Source organism: Podospora pseudoanserina, chromosome 3 (genome assembly GCF_035222485.1).
Source record: "Podospora pseudoanserina strain CBS 124.78 chromosome 3, whole genome shotgun sequence".
Lineage (NCBI taxonomy): Eukaryota > Fungi > Ascomycota > Sordariomycetes > Sordariales > Podosporaceae > Podospora > Podospora pseudoanserina.
Genome location: NC_085922.1, coordinates 321,293 through 346,130, shown reverse-complemented (window position 1 = coordinate 346,130; position 24,838 = coordinate 321,293). Strand labels below are relative to the sequence as shown.

General features: G+C 49.9%; 7 protein-coding genes across 7 annotated transcripts; 3 read left to right on the top strand and 4 right to left on the bottom strand.

Annotated features, from left to right (window-relative positions):
* Window positions 1-1,409: 1,409 nt before the first annotated feature.
* QC764_301030 (uncharacterized protein) lies at window positions 1,410-4,688 on the bottom strand (the record flags this gene model as incomplete). The annotated part of the gene is made up of 1 exon (XM_062945231.1): window positions 1,410-4,688. One exon carries the CDS (start codon window positions 4,686-4,688, stop codon window positions 1,410-1,412), a length of 3,279 nt encoding a protein of 1,092 aa, XP_062801162.1.
* Window positions 4,689-6,399: 1,711 nt separating this feature from the next.
* QC764_301020 (uncharacterized protein) lies at window positions 6,400-7,492 on the bottom strand. Its single transcript, XM_062945230.1, has 2 exons — window positions 6,667-7,492; window positions 6,400-6,606 (listed from the first exon to the last, which is right to left on the bottom strand). Exons 1-2 carry the CDS (start codon window positions 7,255-7,257, stop codon window positions 6,562-6,564), a joined length of 636 nt encoding a protein of 211 aa, XP_062801161.1. The 5' UTR covers window positions 7,258-7,492; the 3' UTR covers window positions 6,400-6,561.
* Window positions 7,493-8,165: 673 nt separating this feature from the next.
* On the top strand, window positions 8,166-9,305 carry QC764_300970 (uncharacterized protein). The gene is made up of 2 exons (XM_062945228.1): window positions 8,166-8,634; window positions 8,701-9,305. Exons 1-2 carry the CDS (start codon window positions 8,375-8,377, stop codon window positions 9,218-9,220), a joined length of 780 nt encoding a protein of 259 aa, XP_062801160.1. The 5' UTR covers window positions 8,166-8,374; the 3' UTR covers window positions 9,221-9,305.
* A 10-nt stretch (window positions 9,306-9,315) lies between these two features.
* On the bottom strand, window positions 9,316-10,188 carry QC764_300960 (uncharacterized protein; the record flags this gene model as incomplete). Its single annotated transcript, XM_062945226.1, has 1 exon — window positions 9,316-10,188. One exon carries the CDS (start codon window positions 10,186-10,188, stop codon window positions 9,316-9,318), a length of 873 nt encoding a protein of 290 aa, XP_062801159.1.
* Window positions 10,189-11,257: 1,069 nt separating this feature from the next.
* QC764_0047410 (uncharacterized protein) lies at window positions 11,258-12,991 on the top strand. Its single transcript, XM_062940353.1, has 2 exons — window positions 11,258-12,760; window positions 12,825-12,991. Exons 1-2 carry the CDS (start codon window positions 11,384-11,386, stop codon window positions 12,945-12,947), a joined length of 1,500 nt encoding a protein of 499 aa, XP_062801158.1. The 5' UTR covers window positions 11,258-11,383; the 3' UTR covers window positions 12,948-12,991.
* A 2,812-nt stretch (window positions 12,992-15,803) lies between these two features.
* Window positions 15,804-16,265, bottom strand: QC764_0047400 (uncharacterized protein; the record flags this gene model as incomplete). Its single annotated transcript, XM_062940352.1, has 1 exon — window positions 15,804-16,265. One exon carries the CDS (start codon window positions 16,263-16,265, stop codon window positions 15,804-15,806), a length of 462 nt encoding a protein of 153 aa, XP_062801157.1.
* A 2,720-nt stretch (window positions 16,266-18,985) lies between these two features.
* Window positions 18,986-20,131, top strand: QC764_0047390 (uncharacterized protein). Its single transcript, XM_062940351.1, has 2 exons — window positions 18,986-19,137; window positions 19,195-20,131. Exons 1-2 carry the CDS (start codon window positions 19,108-19,110, stop codon window positions 19,912-19,914), a joined length of 750 nt encoding a protein of 249 aa, XP_062801156.1. The 5' UTR covers window positions 18,986-19,107; the 3' UTR covers window positions 19,915-20,131.
* Window positions 20,132-24,838: the final 4,707 nt, after the last annotated feature.

Genomic DNA, 24,838 nt, shown 5'->3' with positions numbered 1-24,838 from the left:
TCTGACATGACACGGTGCCTCTCGGTGTGTCTCTCGGTTTCAGCGGCCTTCTCCTTGGTTTTGACTTCGGCGAGCTTCATTTCGCGTGCCATCTGGCGCCCTCGGAACTGGCGGTCCCAGTGCGGCTTGCTCTCTTTCTCATGATCGCGTTGCTTTTGGCGGTCGAGCAGGACGGCGGTCGGCATATATTACGCAATCTGGGGTAGATGGGTTGGGGCTGGCATTGTGATGAGCTAGATCCCAGTCAGCAAAAAACATGCTGGCAAGACGGCAACAGTAAACATAGGAGGGGGCGTTTTTTCAGTATCACGAGGATCCTTTACGCGTTCGTCGGACCGGAGTCCCAAGCGCCTGTGCCCATTAAGCAATGAACTAAACAATCTACACACCAACCGCCTTTTCGAGCAGATGACGGAAGGCAGGCAGGGGCAGCGCGAAGACCTATCGGCCAGAGAGAAAACCTTTGCAACCACCGGCGCTGTCTCGAATTACCAAGAATGTTTGCCTGTGTTTCTGCCCTCTCCATAGGAGGGGCGTTTTATCCCACAACCCCTGAGCCTGCCCACAGGACAAGCTGAGAGGCTACGATATGCTTGGGGAGGACAGCGAGCCGGAGCTCACCTACTCACCCGCATAAAGAGCGCTGGGAAGAGCAAAGACGCTTGCCTTGGTATACACAACCGTGGTGATCGCGCAGGAGAACGGCATGCCATCGCCATGGATCTCGGCCATCATAGAGTGGATCATAGGCAGCAAACAAGCTTGCTGATGCTCGTGGGGGATGAAACAGAAGTCTTGAAAGGGAGTCAGGGAGGAAAAGTCGCTTGAAAAGAGCGACTTTTGGTGAGTGCGGTGGGGGGGAGAAGCAAAAGCTCCGGAAGAGAGGAAGAGAGAGATCAAGGACTGAATTAAATACTTGTGGGCAGATCAGATGGAGGGGGTCTGTGGGTCAGAGCTTGATCAAATCACCAGCTACCTGCGAACAAATCAGCTCAAGATCAAATCAAGCTGGTCAAGATCAAATCAGGCGGGTCGAGATCAAATCAAGCAGGTCGAGATCACATCAAGCGTCTTGAAATCGAACCAAGCAGCTCGAAAATCGACCTGTTCGAAATCAAATCAAGCAGCGCAAAAATCGACCTGCTCGAAGTCAAATCAACCTGATCGAAATCAGATTAACCTGTTTAAGAATTAACCCACTCTTTCCGCACCATCTTTTCTCTTTGCTTTGTATATGACAACTTCAGTAAACAGCAACAAAATTCCCTGAATCAGAGGTGTGAATTCCTTAGTGTTTCCAGCCGTGGCCCTGTGCAGGGAACCCTTTCTAAACCACCCTACATCATCATCACAGCTCATCGTCCTCTTGTGTTTCTCGCGGCTTCTTTGATGGCCTCTGAACTTCCGATTCATCTTCTCCGAGTACTTGGCTCGGTCTCCCCATCGGTTTGACCGGGGATCCAATCCGGGTCGCTTTCCATCCTCGGCCTTTTTCTTTTCTTCTTCTTGTTCTGGCCATCTACGTCTGCGTCTCGACCAGGGGCTGTTGAGCTTGTCCAGGGTATCGCTGCTGATGACGTTGTCGGTACAGGATCTGTTGACGTTGTTGAAGTTGGCTGTGGTGGCACATCAGTTGCAGTCAAAGTTGAGGGTGGCAGCCTACGAAGAGCGTCCAGGATGGTGTCTTGTGGGATGAGCTGTATAACGGGTCGCTTGTAATGTTCTCCCGACTGGCTTTGGCCAGTTGAGCCAGTTGGTCGCCACGTCGGGTCCCTTATGAGGTCATCGTGTTCTGACTCCGACTCGGACTCATCACCATCGGCGTCCTCGCTTGAAATAACAATGACCTCGGACTGTTGGGTGATGTTGGTGGGTTTCTGCCGCTCATCAGGCTTCGGACCTTCACTAATTGTTTCTGTTTCGACAAGTTTTGCTGTTTCGCCAGTCATCTCCTTATCGCCAGTGTGTTCTGTCTCGCAAGCGTCTTCTGTCACATCACGGTCTTCTGTCTCGCCGCTATCTGATTCGTTTGGCTCTTCGTGCTCGGTTCCTGGACCTGTTCTTTCTACTTCTTCAGGACTCTTCCGTTGCAGCACGAACAGGCCAGAACCTTCATTAGCATTTCCAACTATCCAAGCCCTTTCCAAAACTACCTTCTTCCCATCTTCCACCATCGTCAGCGCTCCAAACGGAACACACGAGATTGTCCTCTTCCCCGTGGACTTCTCCAGGTCTATAACACGAACCCAGTGCTGGAAGGGAAGAGCATGGGTCAAGTCGTCAAATCCCCGCTCCATCCATTTGTTTTCAGCCGTCTGGTCCCCATGGGCCCCCGGTACCTCAACCCTCATCTGCTTCCCAGGCCCCTCCCTGAACATCATCTTCAACAGCGCAGCATCATGGCACAACTTCCAAATCCGCCTCCGAACAAGGTGTTCGTTTCGAGCAAACTCGAACTGAATCACCGGACTCAGCGTCCGAAAGATCTTATCCCCAAGCGGGGCGATGGCTCGACTCAACCTCTGAAAAGGGGTCGCTATTTCCTCCTGTGACCCCCTCTCTGAACTCTCTAGCTCAGCAGTCATAGGCTTCACACCAAAACTCTCCACACCCGGTCGGAGTATCTGGCGCCACAGCCACATGAAAATCAACTGGCATATCCGATTGGCTCTCTGATCGCGGTTCAGCCTTTCCCAAAGCTCAGGTGGACAAAACGGCTTCTCCCTGTTCTTCTTTTGGACGTCTGTCTCGAACAACATGGGGCTGTCGAGCTGGAAGGCGGCGCTGTAGCTGAACTGCCTGGTTTGAAGCCTCAGAGAGCGGAAGAGGGCGTGGATTTGCTCTTGACCCCTGACGATGACCCTTTCGGTGGTAGGAGGCGGTGTCTTTGGATCTTCAGTGTTGGTTGCTGCGTTTACTACTGCGTGGGTAGGTGCGTCGGCGCCGGTGGACACGGTCTGCGTGGTGGTTGCTGTTGCTGTGGGAGGTGCGCCAGTACCAGTGGCAGCAAGGGCATTTCTGATGATAGCAAGAGCCCGGGTTCTGTTTGGATCTTGGGCAGCGGCGATGGTTCCGGCGGAGGCTGTGTCATTAGGAGCGGTTCCAGTGACAGGTACCTGGATAGCAGTGGTGGAGAGGGCCTGTGCAAGGATGGCGAGTGCTTGTGTAATGTCTGGATCTTGGGCTGCAGTTCCTTGGGGAGGCGTATTGGTGCTAGTGGCGGTGCTCCCGGCAGCAGTATCTACATGCACGCTTGTCGGGGCAGTATGTGAAGCTTGGACCTGACCCGTTGAGGCAATGTTTGCATCCTGAGCTTGAGCTGTGGTGGCAGCTATGCCGAGAAACTGCCGCATCTTTTCCTCCACCATTTTACCAATTGCAGCACTTCCTCCTGGTTGACCAGTCAAAGGTTGTGTGCCAGGAGCACCTGTGTTGGCTTGACTGGCTGTCTGAAGCGGAGACGCAGCCGTGGTCATGCTGGTGTCGGCCGAGTTGTTGGGTAGTATGCTGCTGATTTCATTGGGACTCTTTTCTCTACTTAGTGCTTTTACTCGGTCAAGTAAGTAGTCAATTACTCGTTGTTGTCGCTTTGCTTGTTGTTCACACTTAGCCTTCTGTAGTTCTAGGTGTTTGTTCCTCCACGTCATCGACTGCGCCAATGGTGGTAGGATTTGGTCTGTTTGGCTTGTTACTGTTGGTGTTGTTGGCCCCAATGCCTGACCAGGCGGTTTAGGAGCCTGAGGTTCCTCGGTAGATCCCTCACTCTCGGATTCCTGGCCTCGCTGATGTCCACCCTGAGTTGCCAATCTGTGGTACTTTGTGAATTTGTCATTCAAATTCTGATAGGCATCCTTGATGAGTACAAGCTCATTTCTTATAGCTCGAAGCACCAGTTGCAACGGCAGCTCCACATTAGGCGATTCAACAAGTGTTGTACTCGACTCATATTGCTCAGGGTTCGATGGGTCTGGGTCTGTTTGATCCAAGGGGGTCCTAGGTTGGTGATGTTGCCTCCCTGGTACCGGTGTCGTTCTCATTCCAGGTGATGTTGATGACGTTGTCCCTGAGACCACTGTGTTTCCAGTCCCAGGTGCCTGTACCCTGCGCGCCGTGTTTAACCAGTTGTTGAGGACTCTTGATGATGTTGGCCTCCCGTCTTTTCCAACTTCTTTCTCTTCACGCAGCCTGGTGATCACCTCATTGAATCTATCTCTCGTTATTTGAACGTCGCTTTCCAAATCCCTTGCCCAACCTGGCACAAAGGACGTGTCGTAATGGCTTAAATATCTTGAGTTCTTCGTCTGGGTCACATTTGCATCCCCCTCTCTAGATTTTGATAGTACATCCATAAAAGAGTTGGTAGATCTCCCCCAGGTGCGGAAACTTGAGCTGATCCCTGCCTTGGGCGGCTTCAGGATCCGGAGCTGGTGACTAACGGAATAGGGTGCCACGGGGGCAGGATGAGGAAGCCATCGCCATCGCGTCCATCCCCAGTCGGCTTTGACTAGCTGGTCGGGGGTTATACCCCATCTATTCGCCGCCCCAAGGCCATGCCGAGCGAGCCGTCGATTCCCATGAATATCGGGGGTGTCAGTCTCCTTACGGAGTGGACGGTGAACAGGAGCCAGCTTTTCCATCGCCGGAACAGTCACCTCCTCCATGCGGCTTCTTGGCAAAGTGATCGGCATCGTAAAGACAGTGTGCAATGGCTAGCTGAAGATTTTTCAATCAAAAGTTTCAAGAAGCACGCTATACCTGCTGGAGTTGATTAGGAATCTGTGGGTGTTGACTACCTATGATGCAGACAAAGAAACCGGCAGCCCAAGGCACCCGGACTTGGACCTGGCATCGCCGCTGGGCTCGATCGACGACAAAGAACCCTTGTCGCATATTTCCCGTGTTGGTACCAAAGGCTTTGCATGAATCCTATTACAAGGTATCTAAACAATAGCATTGAAGAGGCCCTACATGATCAGCCACTCACGGTCCTGGGATCAGGTTTTATGGTATAAGGATTTGTTTGGCATGTGCTGTGCCTCTTTCCTTTCATTTTACATGCACCACTCACTGCGAGTTACTGTCTGCTTCATGTTATTGACAGCACTCTGAAGAAGAATGCTTCACAATACCACAGTGCCATTTCAAAGAAATTCATCCATCAGAGAACTCATTCACTTCACTCCCAGTATGGTACTTAGAGATTTTTTCTTACCTATTTTCTCTGACAAAACGGCAGAGAACATGTTGATTGGTTTGGATGGCCAGCACAGGAGCAATGGTGCTCGAGAATGCTAAAACAAATGTGATGGAAATTCCATCCCTTATCCAATCTTGCTCTCGATGAACTCACTCCAAGCTGCTTACCGTCGTGTCTTTGCCGACGTATCACCTACGAATTCTATAGCAATTGCAGCACGTCTGAGCTTGGTTTTCTTCCGCAGCATCACACATGTTTGGCTTTTGTGCCTCTACCCGCAACATAGACACAAAAACTTCTTTGTGAAATCGCTGAAGATATGGATTCCACAGCTGAAGGCCAGATCGTAAAGACTCTAGGAGACCAAGACTCCACCGCAGTAACTATATCTCATTTTCCTTTCTTGGCCCAGCTATGTTTTCTAACATGTCCTCTTCATTCCTGACTTTAGGGGCAGATATCTGAGGAAGACTTCCCAACTCTCCCTGACAGCTCATCTTCCATGAAGACTCCGACCAAAAGGACTCTGACGAAGGGGACTTTGACGAGGATGCCAGGATTGTTAAAACCACACGGGTCCGCTACAAGGATCACAAGCTCTCCAGCGACCCATTCATTGACGACTATGGTTTCTTTGAGGACCAACTGGAGGCCCCGTCAAGAGGTACTACCACTGTCACAAGGATCGGGAGATCCCCCCGCCAAACTGAGGAAATTCCGCAAAAAGTGTCGTCAACAACAGGCCATTACCATGGCTCGTATCGAGGTCTGGAAGATAAGCGGCCGTGTGGGGTATGAACCCTTGCCAACTCAGGAGGACTCACCCGCCAAATACGGCATTTTCTACGATTTGGATACTGACACCGAGCTTGCAAGATTCTCAAGAGGAAGAAGAAGGGAACCAGCATTCTCAAACGAAAGCGCTCGCCCGAGCCCGAGGAGGCTGATAACGCTGTCGAGACAACCCCCAACTGCTACCCCAGCAGGAAAAAGACGAAGATAGAGAAGAAGGTCAGGTGGTCAGAATGGGCTCAGGTTTCCTCGCCCACCAGGCCCTACGAAACAGAGAAAGACGATCCCGGAGTAAAGTTTATCCATTTCGATCCTGAACAACAGGATGATTCCGAGGCTGAGAATGACGCCGAAGAACAGGAATCTTCACCCGAGCCAATCGAGGATTGAGGCTGAGCATTAATTAGCCCTCAATGTCAAGCATTTTGGAGCACTTCCAGTCTGTGAAGATGATCATCAGGCATTAGTTGCTTAGATAGCGTTGGAACGAAGAAAGAGAGAGCTACAGCAAATTTGTTTCCATTGCTAAGCCTCAGCATAGGGCCTTCGGCATGAAGATTACACAAAAGGCATTACACATTCCCAAGCATCGGCCATCTCAGTTGCACTGGCGATATCTGCTCCCAAGTTAGCATGGCTCCCATCCCGCCTTCAGCTCTCACCACAATGAAAACTCACAGAAGCCGCAGCTGCCTCGTCAGCGGTACAACACCCTCGTCCTCATCCCGAAACTTTCCCTCAACACCTCTCTCCCTGCTCGTCAATGAAATTCTTTCACTCAACATCCACCGAGTCGAATTGCTCCCACATGTTGACCACAAGTACTCGGTCTCCGGAACAGCCACCGTCCTGGTGAATGTCTGGCCCACGCCTGAACCCGGAATAGCGGCCGATGTAGTCATCACCTGCCCCGCGTTGTCCGAGCGGTACAACGTCGACAGGAGCGTGAGAGTGATACTTTTGTCCAGATGCTCATAGCCGTGATAGGTGTTCTCAACAACAGCATACTGCACGTGGCTGTTTGGACGATTGATCGTGATATGGACTCCACAGTTTGATGTTCTTGCAGCAAGGTCGTAACCTGGGCCGATGTAAGCTTGGAGCTTGTCGAAACCAAAAGTCACGACCTGGGCGTCAGGGGAAATGGCAGCCGATACAGAGCCCGGTGGACAGCCGCGGCCGGTAGCGTCGACGGTGAAATTCAGGCGTTGGCCTAGAGCCTGAGCGCTGGCCAAGCAGGAGGGAAGAATAAGGGGGATTAGCTTCATTTTTACTGGCGGTGGGAGTTGTTAGTGGACGGAAAAGAGGGTGGAAAACATTTGGCCATCTTGACACTGAGAGTCTGATCTACTCTTTATGCGCCATGTGTTTTATGTGGGTGAGTCGTCGACAGGGTGGTTCAAAACCTTCGGCTGGAATAAAGCTTGGCAGCAGATAGGCCGTGGTGGCATTCCGTCACCAACAGCAGATGGATAAATGGCAGCAAATTAGAACAAATCTGAGTTTGTCTGTGGTGAACTCGGTAGGCCTAGTCCGAGGTTCCATTGCAACATATCCTGCATTTGAGCAGCCCATTTTTGGGTCCTTTGTTCTCTCCACATCGAACCGGAGGTCAGCCTGAGCCACCATGACAGCACCGGCAGCATCCCCCCTCATAGATCAAGCATGGCATGACCTATGCAGGGCTTGGGAGGTCGCTGCTAGAAAAGCACGGAACGACGAGGTTAGATCCCGGACATATTGGATCTTAAACTAATTTAAAGCTTAGATAGATCAACAAAGCCCCTCAGTCTGCCCATAGGTATACTGTATTGTATTCAGTCTTTTTTTCTCTCTATTCCAAAGTTTTCTTCTTCCTCCCGTTACAATCACTGAAAGCCCTTGAAACCTAAGTTTCTATACCTGTTGTGGCTCTCAATGGGCTGGTGATCACTGATAGATGGTACTGGCAAGGCTTGTTAGGCTCACCAGCGTACCTAACATCCGAGTGAAGATTGCTGGCCGTCTTCCTCTGTCGTCTTGTCGGTATTATGACTGGGTGTGTTTCGTTACTGATTTTCGGGCTCAGGGTCCATGGCAACACATGCACCTTTGTTCATGTTGGTCAGATGTCAGAATCTATCCGAAAACCTGCGCATTCCGCCCTCAGCGCCGGGTTTCCAATCAATCCGCATCGGCCATAACAACCCGCATCCGCAGGGATTACTAACACCGATATCACCGTGTCGGGCTGACCGGCTGCCAAGACGGCCGCAGTGCGATGTTCTGACGACTCTTCGAGAGTACTATAAAGTATTTCAAAAAGTGCTGCTTTCTCGTCTCTTCTCGGTATCATCGGTTAATCGTCAGATTCTTTTGTTTCAAAAACCACATCATCCAAGTAGGATGCATCTCATCCTAACAGGCGCCACAGGCATGGTCGGCACCACGGTGCTCGACGCTATGCTTAAGACAACCGACATCTCCAAAATCTCCATCCTTAGTCGCCGGCCAGTGCAATTAGCTGAAGATGCCAAGGACCCCCGGGTCAACGTCATCATCCACAAGGACTTTTCCTCGTACAGTCCCGAGGTCCTCAGCCAACTCCAAGACGCGGACGGTTGTGTCTGGGCCCTTGGTATTAGCCAAACACAAGTGAACAAAGAGTATGTCCCGCACCCGAGCCTATATTAACCCTGCTGGCTTTGGACTGACCAATCTGAATCAAACAGGGACTACATCACCATCACCAAAACCTACCCATTGGCCTTTGCGTCAGCTTTCCAACCGGCCTTGAAAGCGACCAACAAGCCATTCAATTTTGTCTATGTCTCCGGCCAAGGTGCAACCTTCCAGCCGGGGCTCTTCACCCCCATCTTCGGCAAAACAAAAGGCGAGACAGAACTGGCATTGGCTGATGTCAGGAAAAAAAACCCGCTGTTTCGTGCAAGCACCGTCCGTCCTGGGTTTATCGACTGGCTCGACCAGGACAAGAGCATTACCAAGTACATGCCACCTCTGGGGCTTGCGAGGACGGGTTTGGGGCATGCGCTGCACCCTGTCTTCAAGTTTGGAATGAGAGGCAACTGGTCTCCAACAGAGCCGCTGGGTGGGTTTCTCACCGGTCTTGCGATGGGCAAGTGGAATGAGGGATTGAAGACGTTGAAAGGTGACGAGGGGCAGGTGCTGGAAGGAGGATTCCCTGTTGTGGAAAATAACTTCTTTAGAAGGGCGATGGGACTGCCCAGGTAGACCAGTATGAGAGAGCAGATGACATGGTACGATGTGTATTTAAGCACAACAGAAGGATAAAGATGGGTAATACTCACACAATCGCGACATCTTGCTCATTCCAAAACTTCAAACTGAACCGGCAACTCGTCCCTCTCAACCCAGCTCCTAATACCACCAGCAAAAACGTCAGGAAACTGCAAATCCCAAGCATGCACCGCCCCTCTGACCACAAATGCCCGGCTACCCAGCCGCCCAGTCAAACCCCTTTCCTTCCAGACCTGACCAACCCTCCTCGTCACCTCAACCTGATCTTGCTTTCCCCCAGCAACACTCAAACACCTCACCTGGCCCACCTCTGCCATCCCCTCCACGGTGAACTCCTCCACAATGCTCCCATACACATCCCTGATCACCTCCCACTTGACATTCCTCACAGTCTCCCGCCGCAGCTCACGATGCTCCTTCATGTCCATCGCCCGGCACATCCAGTCATACATCCCATCTGTGATGATCAGGTTTGACAGCCAGAACCCATAGTATAATACCCAATTGTTCCTTGCCAACCACCTCGTGATACCCTCAAAAGGTGTGGCGCCAGAGACAAACGCCGAGAGACAGAGGGAGGGGTACCGGCAGGCGAGATTGAGGGTGACGAAGCCGCCCATGGACATGCCAACCACGTGGGCTTGGCTGTTCCGTGCGTGGGACTGGATGATTGATGCTACTTGATCGGCCATGGAGGGGATGGTGTATGGGGGTGGGAGGGAGGAGGAGCGGGAGTGGGCTGGGAGGTCGACGAGGAGAAGGTGGTAGTGAGGTTGGAGGTGTGGGATGACGAGGGACCATTCGAGATGGGAGGATGTGAGGCCATGGAGGAGGATGAGGGTTGGTGCGGCTGGACTGGGAGGTTGGGGGTCGAGAGAGAGGTAGAAAATCGTGTCTCGGGGTGGGGGTTGGAGCTGGTCGGGCGTGCTTGTTGCTGGCATGGTGCTTGCGCGTTATTGGTTGAAACCTTGGCATCGGTGGTTGGCCTTTGATTTGTTTGTTTCGGGCAAGACTATGATCCTTGGTGCAGGTGGTGGTCGCAAATTTCTGCGTTTACCCGACAAAAGCCCCGCTTATGTCGGTCCCTGTGATGGAAGGGCAGCACCTACATAGGCAGGTAGCCTGCTCTCTTTTCTGTCAACATTCTCTTGTCCAGTCACCTGATCCTGCTCCAGCTAGACACGCTTGATTGGGTGGAAATCAGTCGGCCCTCCACTGCCACAAGGAATCACATTATCATGACAAACGATTTCTATCAACGCGGGTATGGGACAAGAAACCTCTGTAACAAAGGACCGATTTCGTTGACTTCATTACGAGTTCTGAAGCATTTGATAATGTTCCTACCGAGGGAGTGGCCAAAGTCTTGGTGATCATTCAGTCTTCGTGGATGGTGTAGCAATGCATCGTGCGATGGATATCTGGACTGACGGTCACCAGCTTGGGGCTTAACAGGTTGGCCGATGCCGCATGCACTGCTGATCGACATTTGTGGCAAAAGTCCCTCGACCTAATAAGGGCATCCAGATATAATCAATATGCCCTTGGAGATAGTGAATACCTCATCTATCTATCAAACAGGCCTTGGAACATGATCAAGAGGCCTTCAAAGATAGCCAATACGCCCTTAAATATCCTAGCAGGCCTTCAATTTGCATTAACAGGCCTTCAAAGTACATAAAGGGCTTTCCAAGATGGACAAGATGCCTTTCGACATATGCAAGAGGTCATTTAGGACTAGTATATGGCCTTTGAAGGAAGTCAAGAGGCTTCATAAGACAAAAAGGCTGGCTTTTCTCGGGTATCAATACCTTAGGACCTCAAATCATTGTCGCAGCCTCTAGTTTCATGCCCCCAAGTCCCGGCGGTCTTCCTGGCCACCGCCCTCATTGGTTCCCGGTGGTTTGACCCGGCATGGTACAGACATCGCCTTCAATGTGACACTGTGTTTGGAAGCGGGATATTCGCCGGCTGACAAATGTCGGTGATCGGATTTCTCTGCTCGCACTCCTCGCACCCCAGGAGCTTTGTGCTTTGACGAGTGAGGGGAAGAACTGTACGACCTGCTCCATTAATCTTCTCTTCTAATCCCGCTTCAACCTTTCTGTTACTCTCAATCATAGAGAGCTTGTAGACATGATATACCTATCGCTAATTGTCACTCTCGCTGCCCTTTTCTTCACCTACCGGATCCTCTCCCACACATCGCGCTACCTCCGCCTCGCTCACATCCCCGGCCCCCTCCCAGCCAAAATCACCACCCTCTGGCTCACCTACCACCAAAGCACCGGATCCCTCGCCCGGCATCTCTCCTCCCTCTCCAAACGCTACGGCCCCATATACCGCATCGCCCCCAACTGGGTCATCACCAGCGACCCCGCCGCCATCCGCCAACTATGGTCTGCCCGCGGCCCGTGGTACCGAGGACAATGGTACGACATGTTCCGCATGGACCAGCCCGTGAGCACCGTCCTCTCAGAGCGAGACAACCACAAGCACGCCGCACTAAAAGCAAAGCTCCTCCCAGGGTACAGCGGCAAAGACGTGGACAACCTCCACGAGGCCGTCGACCGCCGAGTGGCAGATTTGGTGCAGCTGATCGAGAGAAAATACCTATCTGATGATGAAAGGGGGGTGTACAGACCAATGGACCTGGCGGAAAAGGCCACCTTCATGACACAAGATGTGATCTCGGAGCTGGCGATAGGACGCTGCTTCGAGTGCTTGGTCCACGACCGGGATATCTACGGGCAGATGACCGGGGTGACGGGATCGTTGCCATTGGTGATAACGCTGGCGACCATACCCTGGACGCTCGGGTTGTTGCAGAACCCACTTGTTAGAGCGCTGTTGCCGAAGGAGAAGCTGGAGGGGGTGGTGAGGCAGCAGGAGCTGGCCAAGAAGCAGGCGGCGGAGCGGTTTGGGGAGGACAAAGTTGTGAGGCGGGATATGCTCGGGAGCTTTGTCAAGCATGGGTTGGGCCATACGAACGCGTGGCTGGAGACGTTTGTGCAGATTGGGGCGGGGAGCGACACAACGGCGACGGCGATCAGGATGACCATGTTTTATCTGATGAGCTCACCTGGGAGCTATAAGAGGCTGCAAAACGAGATTGATGCTGCGATACGGGAGGGGAGGGTGTCGAGTCCCATTGCAGAGGAAGAGGCACGGCGGTTGCCGTACTTGCAGGCTGTGATGAAGGAGGGACTGAGGCTGTCTTCGCCAGTGATGGGCCTCCTTCCGAGGATATGCGACACGGAGCAAACTGTCTGTGGCGTCAGAATCCCGCCTGGGACAAACGTCTGCTGGGATGCCATCTCCATCTTCCGAAATCAGGAAACTTTTGGGGCTGACGCTGACGCGTTTCGACCAGAGAGGTGGTTAGTGGAGATGGAAGATGTGGACAAGAAAAGTATGGAGTTTGTGCAAGGCCTTGTCTTTGGAACTTCTGGCAGATTTGAATGCCTGGGGAAGGGGATCGCGATGCTCGAACTTAACAAGGTGTTTGTCGAGGTAAGCGGACCCTGGGGCGTCAAAGAGTTTGTTGTGTTTGCTGACTCAAAGGTGCCTGCCCTAGCTTTTGAGGCGGTTTGACTTTGCACTTGTCAATCCGCTGACGCCATTGACCTCCCGCGATTATTCCTTGTCTCTTCAGACTGATTTGTGGACTAGAATAACCAGACGACATGTTCATTCGTAGGTGGGTAACTAAGAAACATGTCTGGCATACCGTGCCTAATTACCCCTGAAAGTCCATGGTTGACCAGGCAACCACCTGAATGAGACCAATAACTACAGATGTTGAGTGTGTCTTTCCAACCATCATCCAAGTGGAGAATGCGGCATCGGCTGGTACAACTGTAGGGTTGTATAACCTCGCAGCCATGCATATCGCCGCTGAAAAGTTTGCTCGCAAATCTTCCCTGCTTGCGTATAAAATCAGTCCACACCTCCGCACTTCACCCCCTTTTCCATTTTCCTCCCTTCCAGTACTACACAACTTAGCCATTACCGCAGAGCCGACCAACGCTGTCACCACAACTGACACACAAAGCAAGACAATGGTCCAGCCGTACCTGGCGCTGTGACGGGTCAAGCCTGCCGTGATCTGGCTCATCTGGGGAGCAGCTCTTGAACGAGATGTGTCATGGTTCCTGGGGACCTTACAGACTGTTTCAGACATTTCAGTGGGACATGGTTGAAGTGGCAGGCTTTCCGACTCTGATTTCCAGGTTGTCCTCCCACCGCCGACAACAGCATCTCGTCCTCTTACCACTATCTACCGTTCTCCCAGCCAGGACCGAAACTGGAGCGACCAAACCAGCGACGACCGAAACCGTGCCTCGCATATGATACTGTACTCCTCACCGAGCCTTTGGTTTCCTACCTGATGTCACACCGGGGGGAAAGGAAAAGGCAATTCCCAATCCTGATAACACGACAGGATGTGCCTTGAACACGGACCAAGGCAAGCCAGAACAGAGCCGACAACGTCTCTCCTAACCTGGCTATCATTTATCACAAGGGGTGTCGTCCTTGAGGGGATTTCGGCACACTTCTCGCACTCATTGCTGACTACAACATACCTAGGTATGCAAAAAAGGCAATGTTTAGGTATGCTTTCCTTTCGGACTGCTTTCGCCCGTCTCCAAACCAATCACCTCGACATCCTCTGTAGATAGCATCCTCGAAATGTCGCGGTGGGGATGGGCATACAGTTTCAGGGAATGGCAATATTCGCTACCCTTCAACTCTATACAAAATCGCGAGCTGCGTCTAGTATAAAGCGTTGTGTCTGCTTACGAGGAGAGGTAACCAGACAAAGCAAGTGTCTAATCGCGACTGATGTGATCATGGATGTCTTCTTACGAAGGGTTGCAACTTCTCGTTCGAGAGGAGCAGCCTTATCCCTGGCGATCTGGGGGGTCGTGTCCATGATAATCGATGATACTAGCTACATCGAATAGGACAAAGGGTTGCCAGCAGGACATCCAACTCAGAAACGCTCAATGGGACAGGATATCTTGTTGGCTAGGCACCGCCGAGAGAGATACAGCAAAACAACCGCATGCATGACGAGGTCAAGTGCCTCTGGCATGGTGGTGGTGGTATAACATGTGAGTCAAAGTCATAGACAACAGGGGGAGGCTAGGTGATTTTCGATGCCGCCACTGTCACGCCGATGATGCCTTGCGAGGGCTCAGGGGGTTTGCTTTTGGCTTTCGATCGACTATCCACCAGCCAAAGACAAGAAAGGGCGCGCAACCGAGGATGATGGAATACCTCCGCCTGTCTAACCAGCTGAAGAAAGGTATTCCCATGGGTCATAGGGCCTTTGGGCATGCCTTTAAGTTATGGAGAGGCTGGACTTCATCCTCCACCATTCTCAAATCAAATTTCACACAGAGGCCTCGAGGAGAGAACAGCTCGAATATCAGCGGGCTGGGTTAGGGCTCGACCAGCTCTGCAATGATTTACACAAGGGGGGTTCCCTTAAACGTGCAGTTAGCTGGTGTTGTCTCTATAAACTACTAGCGATGCCAGACTCTTCCTCGACATTGACAAGGAGTCGGGGAAACCAATACCTACCTTGGGACGGCAAGTCCAACTTATCAGGTGGCGCCCAGGGAGCAAGATGCACAGCACCGGCTGGCATCTTGGTTGAATAGGAAATGCGGCAATTCCAGCTTTTTGCCAGTGATGAGTGGCTTATCCCTTGGGAGATCATGACACACGGTCTACACCAAACGAGCCTTCATCAGTATGGGACGACGTCTTGCAATCTATAATAAGTTTGATGTCTAGAGCTCGACCATTTTGATTGCTGTGTCAATGCATCTAGCTGGGTTGACTCGGGATTGGATCTGAGGCAACTTTAGTGATTGGTATTTTTGTGTTTTTGTCATTAATTGGTTGTGCTGGCGGAGTGGTAGATGGGATTGTCTACGTAAGGTAGTATGGATTGCTAGTCAAGTATGGCGAGAGTGGAATGAATGTGACACACGGAGTCTCAATGCAGGTCACTATTGGCAGAAAAGTAACCCTCATCTTTCTTAGTACAGAAATCATAATCTGGTCCCCGATCGACATTCTCCACCGTTGTATCAGACAGGGCTGGTGAAGGAGGTGAATCACCGCCCGCCAGTCCTGTCCTCGGAGATGGGGAGAAAGGAGCTCCTTATTACAGTCTCAGTCATCTAGAGAGCCACCCGCTTCACGCCTACATAAAGTGGTTGGCATGTTTTGCAGCATATGGTATTCCTGATAGATTGACTATCTACCTACGAGAGACACCCACCACTTCGAATCGAAAACGGAGATGCAAGGAAACTGATCGCCAGCCAATTCACTTCAGCTAAGGCGCATATCCTCCAAATCCTGCTTCTAAATGGTTGCATTGACCTCATTTGAACACCCTTGGGTACCTCTGTCGAAGCTGAAAAGTCACCAGTAGGTATCCAAACCCAGAGCAGATCGTGGCGGTCTGTAAATTGGTTACATATAAACCAAGAAAGCACGGGTAGTATGCTTCCTAATCTCTTTCAAGATTATCGCTTCAGTCACACGCTGGTTGAGCCTTCATTATTGCGGTCTTGTTGAGGGACGTAGTTGTTGCTATCACCTGTGGGGGGGATAGACCTCGTAGAGATTCAGTTCCCAGGGCAAGCCCAAGCTCGAAGGGTCCCTGCGCTCCTGGGAATTGTGGATCAGTTAGGTGAGGTGGTAGCGCAGAGTTGGGCGTTAGCTGTGTTGCGGCGTCGGCGGTTGTGGTTGCAAGATGTGGGAATTGCGGATTGGCCGGGCCAGGGCGACAAATTTGGAGGCTTGCAGGACATTCTGAGTTCGTCGTGACAGGTTTCAAGGTTTTGACATTAGGCCAGCGCATGGATAACGCCGCCGTTACCCACACATCCCTCGGGACAGCGCCCATGTTATCACCCAACTGGCACTCCCAACCTGGAGCAGAGGCCCCCTCATGGCAGCAGATATAACCCAAGGGGCGCATCCGCCTCCACATAATTGTCTACCGATATCATCACAGGTTGCTATAGGCTCAATACAACCGTCCACAATCCCGCCGAATGCCGCTGTTATCGCGGTTTCCTTCTCAGTGGCATCTTCTCGCATCTTCGATTGGAGTCTTTCCTGAGAGGCCGGATATAAGTTATTCACATTACTGCAGAGTAATCACTGACTGACAACACTTTGCACACTGAAACAGGAAGAGTATGTAGCGGCAAGGCAAAAGAAGTGTGATCTTGTTACCTGTCAAGAGTATCTGATTCTCCGTGATTTATGTGATCAAATTTCTGTGGCCAAACAATCTTGGTACAGCACCAATTGCCGTTCCTTGTTTTATCGATAACTTTATTTTATGAATTGATGCTTGATATCTTGGCTCGCCACCAGTCAAATTTTTAGAAAACAACGTGTTAGGTACCTAAAGAGGTATGTTACATAGAAACAAAATTCTCCTTGATATGTTTGTTGTTGAGAAAAGTAGCTGTCCAGGATCAGCGGACTCCCATACCGAAATCTGACGAGGACATCACGGATGTCGTCTGATGTCAACATCCTGAACCCATACAGACCGTTACGCCTCTGCCTTTCATGCACGAAGTACATCATTCAACTTATCTCGGATACTGAAGGAGTCCAGATGGCTGCCACAAGCATTCTTGGTGGGTCCGTTTGGCTGGGTCACTGGAGTGAGCAGCACCGACATCTCTGACAATATACATGTCGACACTCGCATCCTACAGTTTATACCCATCTTCACCATGGTTCATCTCGTACACCATTGCAGGGATGGTACGGCTGCCAATGCCTTAGAATAAAAGTTGCCCGCCAGGTATAGTTCCGAAAAAGTCATTTCACAACTTGGCAAACCCCACTTATGTTAGTCAAAGGTGTGGGAAAAGGGTCGGTTTCCCTTAAGGGTGGTGAACCATCGTCTCTGCCATGCAGCTTATTTTAGTGCAGTTATTTTAGCGTTCAATCACCTGCTGCTTCCGCTTTTCCTCGTCTGCTTTCGCTTTCCTATGCGTAGACTTGCCATGCAACGAAGAGCGCTGGCAAATACGGGCGGCCGCCCGCCCAGGCAACCGTATATAAATACAAGCTAATGATCTGGCTGCCGTAGCGCCCTACATCATGAGTCTTCTCTCATCACCCAACGATTGGACCAGAGCCTGCAATTATCCCTCATCGTGGTGTGATTTCCTCGTCTGCTTTCGCTTTCCTCGTGTGGGATTTATGCATTAGGGTGGGCCGCATGTCGATCCAACTTGAGTATTCATAGCCGCCAAAAAGGGATGTAGCACGTCTCACCAATGAACGCTTTGTTCAGGAGTGGGTGATAAGCTGCACGCTCAGGAGTTGTTTTATGTATCATGGATTCGGGGTGCTAGGCATGATGAGTCTTAGCTTTCAGGGGAGCAAATAACGTTGTATCTTGTTGGTCGCAATGTTGCCTCATACATTTCATAGTTGAACCTCACTTCCAAGGCACACCCTGCCTGTGAAGGCAGCTAACTTATTTAAGTCTGGCTGACACTCCCCTATTTGCTTCCATAGCCGTCTCTTGTTCTCGACAAACCAGACCCCGCTTACTGCTATTTATCATCAATATACAATCACCTTTTCCTTCTATTTTCAGTATATAATATGGCTAGGTTAGGGGACGTTTTGTTTCAGGCCCCTTTGCCAAATGACATTGCTTCATTTCACACGTTATCAGGAGCCGGCAAATCTACTCTGTCCCAGAAGACCTGGGTAACGGGCTTTGACGAGGTCCGAGATTTTTATCAATTCTATACAAACCCTACCCAAGAACAGATCAATGACTTGTTCGGGGTTGAAAATGCCTTTGAGGACTATCTCCTCAATAGGGAGGTGAGCCCTCTGAACGGCACTACCAAATGGTTATAGAATGAGGGCGACAGTGTCAGGATATTCTATACCAAAGTCTCCGAGCCTATCCAGTCCGCTTTCTGAAGCCGGGGAACACCACCCATTATCCAACAGTCAGAATCAGGACCCCTTGGCCACACTATGTCAGTCAGACCATTTACTTCACTTGGGGATGTGGATATCGTTGTCTTGTGATAGAGGAACTCAAAAGGTATGGGATAATCGAGGTCGCAAGATAGACGGGAGAAAGGCTAACAGATACCAATCGTCGCTGGCTAGGAAAGGAGATGAGGGTGTAAGTATAATAGCTATATGATGATACTTACTTGCTGACAGCTATATTGGTAGATACTGCCATAAATACAAATGCTTCGCTGCATTGGTATTTGACGGCCAGTTCCTCTTGATCCTTATATTTCAAGCTCAGTCGGCTGAGCTTATCGCGCAGCGAGACTGCCAAGTCACGGGACTTCTTTTCTCAAGCGACTGTGTAACATTACACTATGGCCTCTTCCGGACGTTGACCCATCAGATTCAGAAAATGCAAGCTGATAGAGCCCCGGCAGTGATCTTGGATGGTTATATTCGCAGATTCGAATGGTGGTCAGGATGTCCTTATTGGATTAATAGGAATAACGAGCGCGAGCAATATCCAGCACATCCTAATGGCTATATACGAAAACTTAATCCGGAGAGTGGCGCATGGCACTGGATTGACGCGAATGGAAATCTTGTCTTGGACGGGAATGGACTGGTTGTTTGGGATACTCGTAACCTCGAGTACTGATATCTGCAGCTTCCGACTAATTTAGTTTTGGTGCCTAAAAAAGTGGATCCCACTCGTTTGCTTGTGCTACCCTCCTCTTTCTACACAACCTTAAGCCAAGCCCACCTCGTTCAATTTTCCTGCGTTTTCACCATTCTACTCCGTCACTCTACCCTTTAAGATGGAAGACGATGAAGACTACGAGATTAAGGTATATACTCTTACTTCTAAAGGCTGATAGTTACTGTTATTGATCCGAGTACTATAGGACATACAGTTTGGCTTCCGACGTTTTCGAGCGCCTGCAAAACGAATCTACGCGAATCGAAATGTCTTTCTCTTAGATATCCCGCCGAATCCAATTGCTTGCTGGCTATTATTCTGGATGCCGCAGCTCGCCAGCTTCTGGCTACAGCGATTGCTGCCAAAGTGGTTCTTGCCGACAACTGTCATTCTAAAGGAGCGAAACCCCAGCAAAGCTGATAACTACGAAAACGAAATCGACACATACTTGCATCTTCAACCGCTCCAGGGCAACCACATCCCGTTTTTATTCGGTGAAGTAGCCGTCAGCTACGCGAAGAGGAGGTATCAGATCAGCCAGCGGCCCACTCCTGCCATCCTCCTGGAATACATCAAAGGAGTGTCGCTAAGCAATCTTCCAACTGAAGAGCTAGAGAGTCCTCACCTTCTCGAAGAACTCAAGGACATGTATAACCTGCTTACGAAAAACGGGGTTGTTCATGGGGATCCAAGGCTCCATAACTTTTTACGTGTCAATAACAGGATCGTTCCTATTGACTTTGAGTTTTCCTACCCTCTTCCCAATGATATAACGAATGAGGATGAATTGGAAACCTTAAAGGGCGAGATTGAGAAACTGGTAAGGCAGGCAAAGGGGGTAAAAATGGAACATCTAGTCTCAGGCCCTGTCATTGTGAATGGTTTACGGGTGCGAAAGCCTTCCGGCACGACGACCCATAACTAGCAGAGGGGGGACGAGGGGCCTGGGAGCTCAGCTACCTAGGGTGTGTTCTCGGCACGGGCATGTTGGGCCACGGTCGGAAATGACACGCCCTGATGGTGGCTGAGGTGGAGAGGTGGTGCGGTGAGAAAGAGGGGGAGGAAATGGAGGTAAGTGGAAGGTGAGACGTGGGGGTTTACACTCGGGAACGATGGACGGGCACTGACGGGGTAGGAGGGGTAGTCAAAACAAGTGCAATCACAGACCAGAGAAGCATAGCGAGTCATGGAGGCATGGCAAGTCATCCTCCCATTCCGGTGGGCAGGCTGGGCAGCTGTACATCGGGAAGGGGAAAGTCACTGATATTGGCAGCACTGTTATCTGCGTGGTGCGCTTGCTGGCAGAAGCGCTATGTTTCACCTTGGACAAATGTACTTGTCTGAATCAAACCTTTTATTGTGGCCCTCGTGAATTGTCGTGCTGCATCCGGAGAGAGGGGATCTGTGTACATATCAGTGTCGTGATATTCTTTCATACGCCGTTTCCCAGGCAGCCCTGCAACCTCGCGGTTTCTGCGCACACTTTATGTGAGGGTACGACGAGACGTGTCAGGAAATTTCCCATCACCTGGACTTGAACAATAAAAGAGAATCTCATCGAGTCGTGACCCCTCCCATGGACACCGAGAACTCACTGCCGCCTTACCAGCATACCTGGCATCCTCTTCTCAGAGTATGAGAGCTTTGGTAGCTACCTCCTACAGCCACGACGTCTACCACTCTCAAATACTCGTCAACAGCTTCGGCCAGGACCTCCCAAGCCTAATATCCCGCCAATGGAAGTCCATAGAAGCAATGCCCACAGCCACCACCATTATCGGCCCTAGCTACCGAGGAAAAGGTGGGGTTTATGATGAAGTCGAGACTCCAAGAACACCCCGCCATCGACACCAGGGTTCTGAAAAAGGTGACTATGTCAAGGACAGGGACAGGGACACGGCGAACTTGAAGTCATAAGAACAAATTCATATAAGAAGATTGCAAGAGACTGAGCGCCAATTTCCGCTCCTAGCTGACAAGATTTCTCTTTGAGAAGACTAGTCCACACTCACCCCGGACCGATGAACTCCATCCACCTCTGTTGAGTTCAAGGCCTTGATTCCTGGTAGCATCCCCTTCTGCTCTGTTTATCCTGTCCTACTAATAGGCCACAGATATATGAAGCTATCCTGCATCTTATCGCTCGGGTTATCGAATTCCGTATCGAAACCATCCGCATCTAAAAGCGGTAGGAAGGTTTAAGAGGATAAGTATATATCCTGATATAAATGTCTTGGTTCTTTGGTGAGACATGAACCCCTCCACTATTGAAAGAGGCAAAATTGCTAAGTACATGTAAGGATGCTTTGAGCCCAACGAAGACATTTTATTTAATCTAAGCTCAATAAACGGTTAGAATAAGGTCCTTCGAAATCTGCGAATACTGTAGCTAGGTTGCTAGCGGCTGAGACAAGCAGATATAAATAATAGAAGTGGATTACTTCTCGAAAGGTAGATTAAAAGTTCCCGACCCATTTCGGGAAATTTGTATGATCGAGGACAATAGCGCACCCGGTCCTTTCTTTAAGAAGCCGTTAATCTCGCCCCACTAAGATAAGTGCTATATATAGTACACACACTTTTACTCGCCCGCTTTTATTTAAGTCTTGGAATATTCGAGGAGCAAGCCAGAGCTATTAGCTCCCACTGACCAATATGAAGTCTTTACCCTACGTCGCTTTAAACTTATTGAGACCGGTGTGGATACTACAATTCAATATTTAATGATCTTCTCCCTATGGCTTGCCCCATCGATATTTATACAAATAAGAGTAACATGGGAGAAAGAGGGCCAGATTAAGCAATTAAGAACAATGACATGACCAAAAAGCGGAAGATTTCGGCTACTAATAACGGCGCCGTATCCTCCTCCATCGTATCTCTTTAACTATCGAAGCTATCTGTAGCCACAATGTAAGTACAGCCTCTCCTCTCTAATATCCCTTCTTTATACTCCACGCTCCAATATTCTTCATTTGGTCCCTGCCCCTCCATCTCCCTTTGCCTTGTTCGCCTGTTTCCCCTGTCCCCTTCGCCCACTCGCCCCCTCATACAACCCGTCGGCCATCGTCCTGAGTGCTCTGACGCACATTTCGCCCGGGCTGGATGCTTCGTCTTCCCCTACTGAGTGCGGCGATTTGGGGTTTTGTTTGCATTTGCTAATTGCAACTTTCCACTCAACTCCATCCGTGACTCTAACTTACTCTTCGCAGCGCCAAAGGACATCTCTCGATGGTGATTACAGGGAATCAACACCAGGGCATAAAGCGCAAGCGCGAGCAAATCAATCCGGACCTCCTTCGTGGTGATACCGCCTCACTGCCATCGCCCCAAAATGACATCCAAAAAAACAAACTCAGGACGTTGAAGAGGGAGCTTGCAGTAAAGAACGAAGAGCTATGGACGGCGCTGAGGAGAATTGCGGAGCAAAAAGACTACATCTTTACCCTCTCCAACCGTTTGCTGGCCGCGGAAAACGAGTGCCAAGAGATCGAGCATAGCATCAGTAAAGCCGTTAAGTATCAGCAAAACGCCAACATACAGGAAAATATCCGATATGAGTGCTCGGTTCTGGCGCTACAGGACCTTATTGCTCTTCGAACAAACGACTCCCGCATTGTGTACCGGGAAGTATTACGGCCCATGCGTGGTAAATGTCCAGCTCGTTCTCGCACTCAAGAAATTGCAAGGTAAAAACAACCTGTCCCAGATATAATGGAGCCATTGTGACGCTCCAAAAGCTATTCTGAAGCCGGATCTGGTTCTGCAGAGTTCTGTTTCCAGTGCAGCAAGTGGGTTAGCCGGCAAAAAGAATTGGGAGGACCACTGTCAAGATCACATCAACCATGGTCCTGTACCTTTCTTGTGCGACCTAGTGACGTTCCGTCATGCCACTGTGTATGCCGGATGTTGTTCCTGTTGTCTCCGGAACTAAGGCCTACCAGCGGACAAGCGAATGAAGCAATTTCTGGATCGAAACAACTGGCAGCGACATATTCAAGACTTCGGCATCGAGTATCTCATTTCATGCCCGCATTTCTTGTGCAATACGAAAGTTCAATCGGAGTCAGAATTCTGGCATCACATATGCGACGCCCATAGAAGTGGCAAATCTCGCACCGGAATCGTGCTAGGCGAGAGCCTGGTTGATGGGATTGGAGCTTCTGAAAGCGGCCACGCCCCAGTCAGTAGAAGATCAGCCATGCGAACAACCAGACAGGAAACGGACCGCTAAACGTCGTTCTTCCCGACTAATTAGCCATAAGTTTATTGATACTTCAGAAACTAACTTCAGCCAATTCAACGTAACTAAGACGCTAACTCTACACTCTTCACATTACAATACCTAACATAGTAGCGTCTCGGATAATAACTATTCTAATTTATATACCCCGCTCTCGTCCCTATTTAATAATATATTTATAGATCTTAATCGCTAGTCTTTATCTAATTTCGGTAGTTCACGTTTACTTATCGACTGTGACGAACCCCTGTACAGAACCTCTGAAAGGGATACGGGTTGAAGGCAACTTCTGACAATTGGTTCGGTGCAGCTAAACAGTGCACAACAAGATGTCTCAATGTAAACACAAGATACCGTGAATACAAGCTTGAATTGCATACTGCGGAACTGTCTATCTACGCCAGCCAGTTCCTCCGTATATATAGACCCTATGCCAAGCCTGGCACTGTCCTGGATCGATAGACTCGACCATCGATCCTATCGATACTGTCCCTTTTGGGGTTGACTCTTCTGGATCGATCCTCGATCCCATTGATCCTGTTCTAATTGGTCCTTGCTCCTGTACTAATGATTGGTCCGTGGTGCGCCCCGCGCCCCACTAAGTGTCAAGCCGTAATATCGACCACAACGACTTATTTATCCTAAATATATAGATAGAAACGAACTTAATGTTTATGAATAACTTTACTCTACGTATTTTTATATATATAACTACCGCAGAATACACAATAGAATAATAGTTTCATAAAGGCTATAAAGTTATCGATATTACATTATAACAGTCTCGAAAACCACTAGCTAGCGATAAAACGTAATTAATAAAAATAAAAGTGAACGATTATTGATAATAACGTTTATAATATAAAGAGGTTAATTACAAAAGGTAGAATCTGGAAAAGCGTGTAGTATCAAGTAAAGTAGGTAAGATACTCGGAAAGTAATAATAGTTAGGTAAAAAACAAGAATATTAATTTGGGAGCTATTATTAATTTAAATCCGAACCTGTTCAGAAACTATTTGAGTTTAGGAAGCTAATCGCACGACGAAAGACTAAGGAGTACATCGAGTATAAGGCTAAGTAGCAAGGGCAACTAGCTACTAAAAACATCTAGGTAGAAAAAGGGCGACCTTAGCTGGAAGTTTGTCGACGCTTTCGATACTGAGTTAGCCGAGGCCTAGAACTAAGCTTCAGGATAGACGTCTTGTCTGTTATATAAGAAATTAGACTGCGGTTAACACTTTAGACAATGAGTTAATCTGCAAATCTGTTTGTCAGGCTGTCAACACCTTTAACTGCGGCAGAACAGGCCGGCCCTTCATTCGTCCTTAGTTGTAAATAATCCTTCGGGGACTATGTATAAGTTATATAGAGCGCAGGCATCCCAGACGCTCGTGGATTCAGGGCCACACCCGGGCCAGTGAAAGCATGATGAGGGGTACGGGTGACGTATCGGCGTATACATCTCCCCGCGATCAAATCAGCGGTATATCCTCTGCAAGAGAAACCTGGGAATTGAATGGCTACCCAGACATCAAGCGGCGAACCCAAAAACGGCGCCTTACTCACCTTACTCAGGGCCCTTACTCACCCTAATCAGTGCTTTAT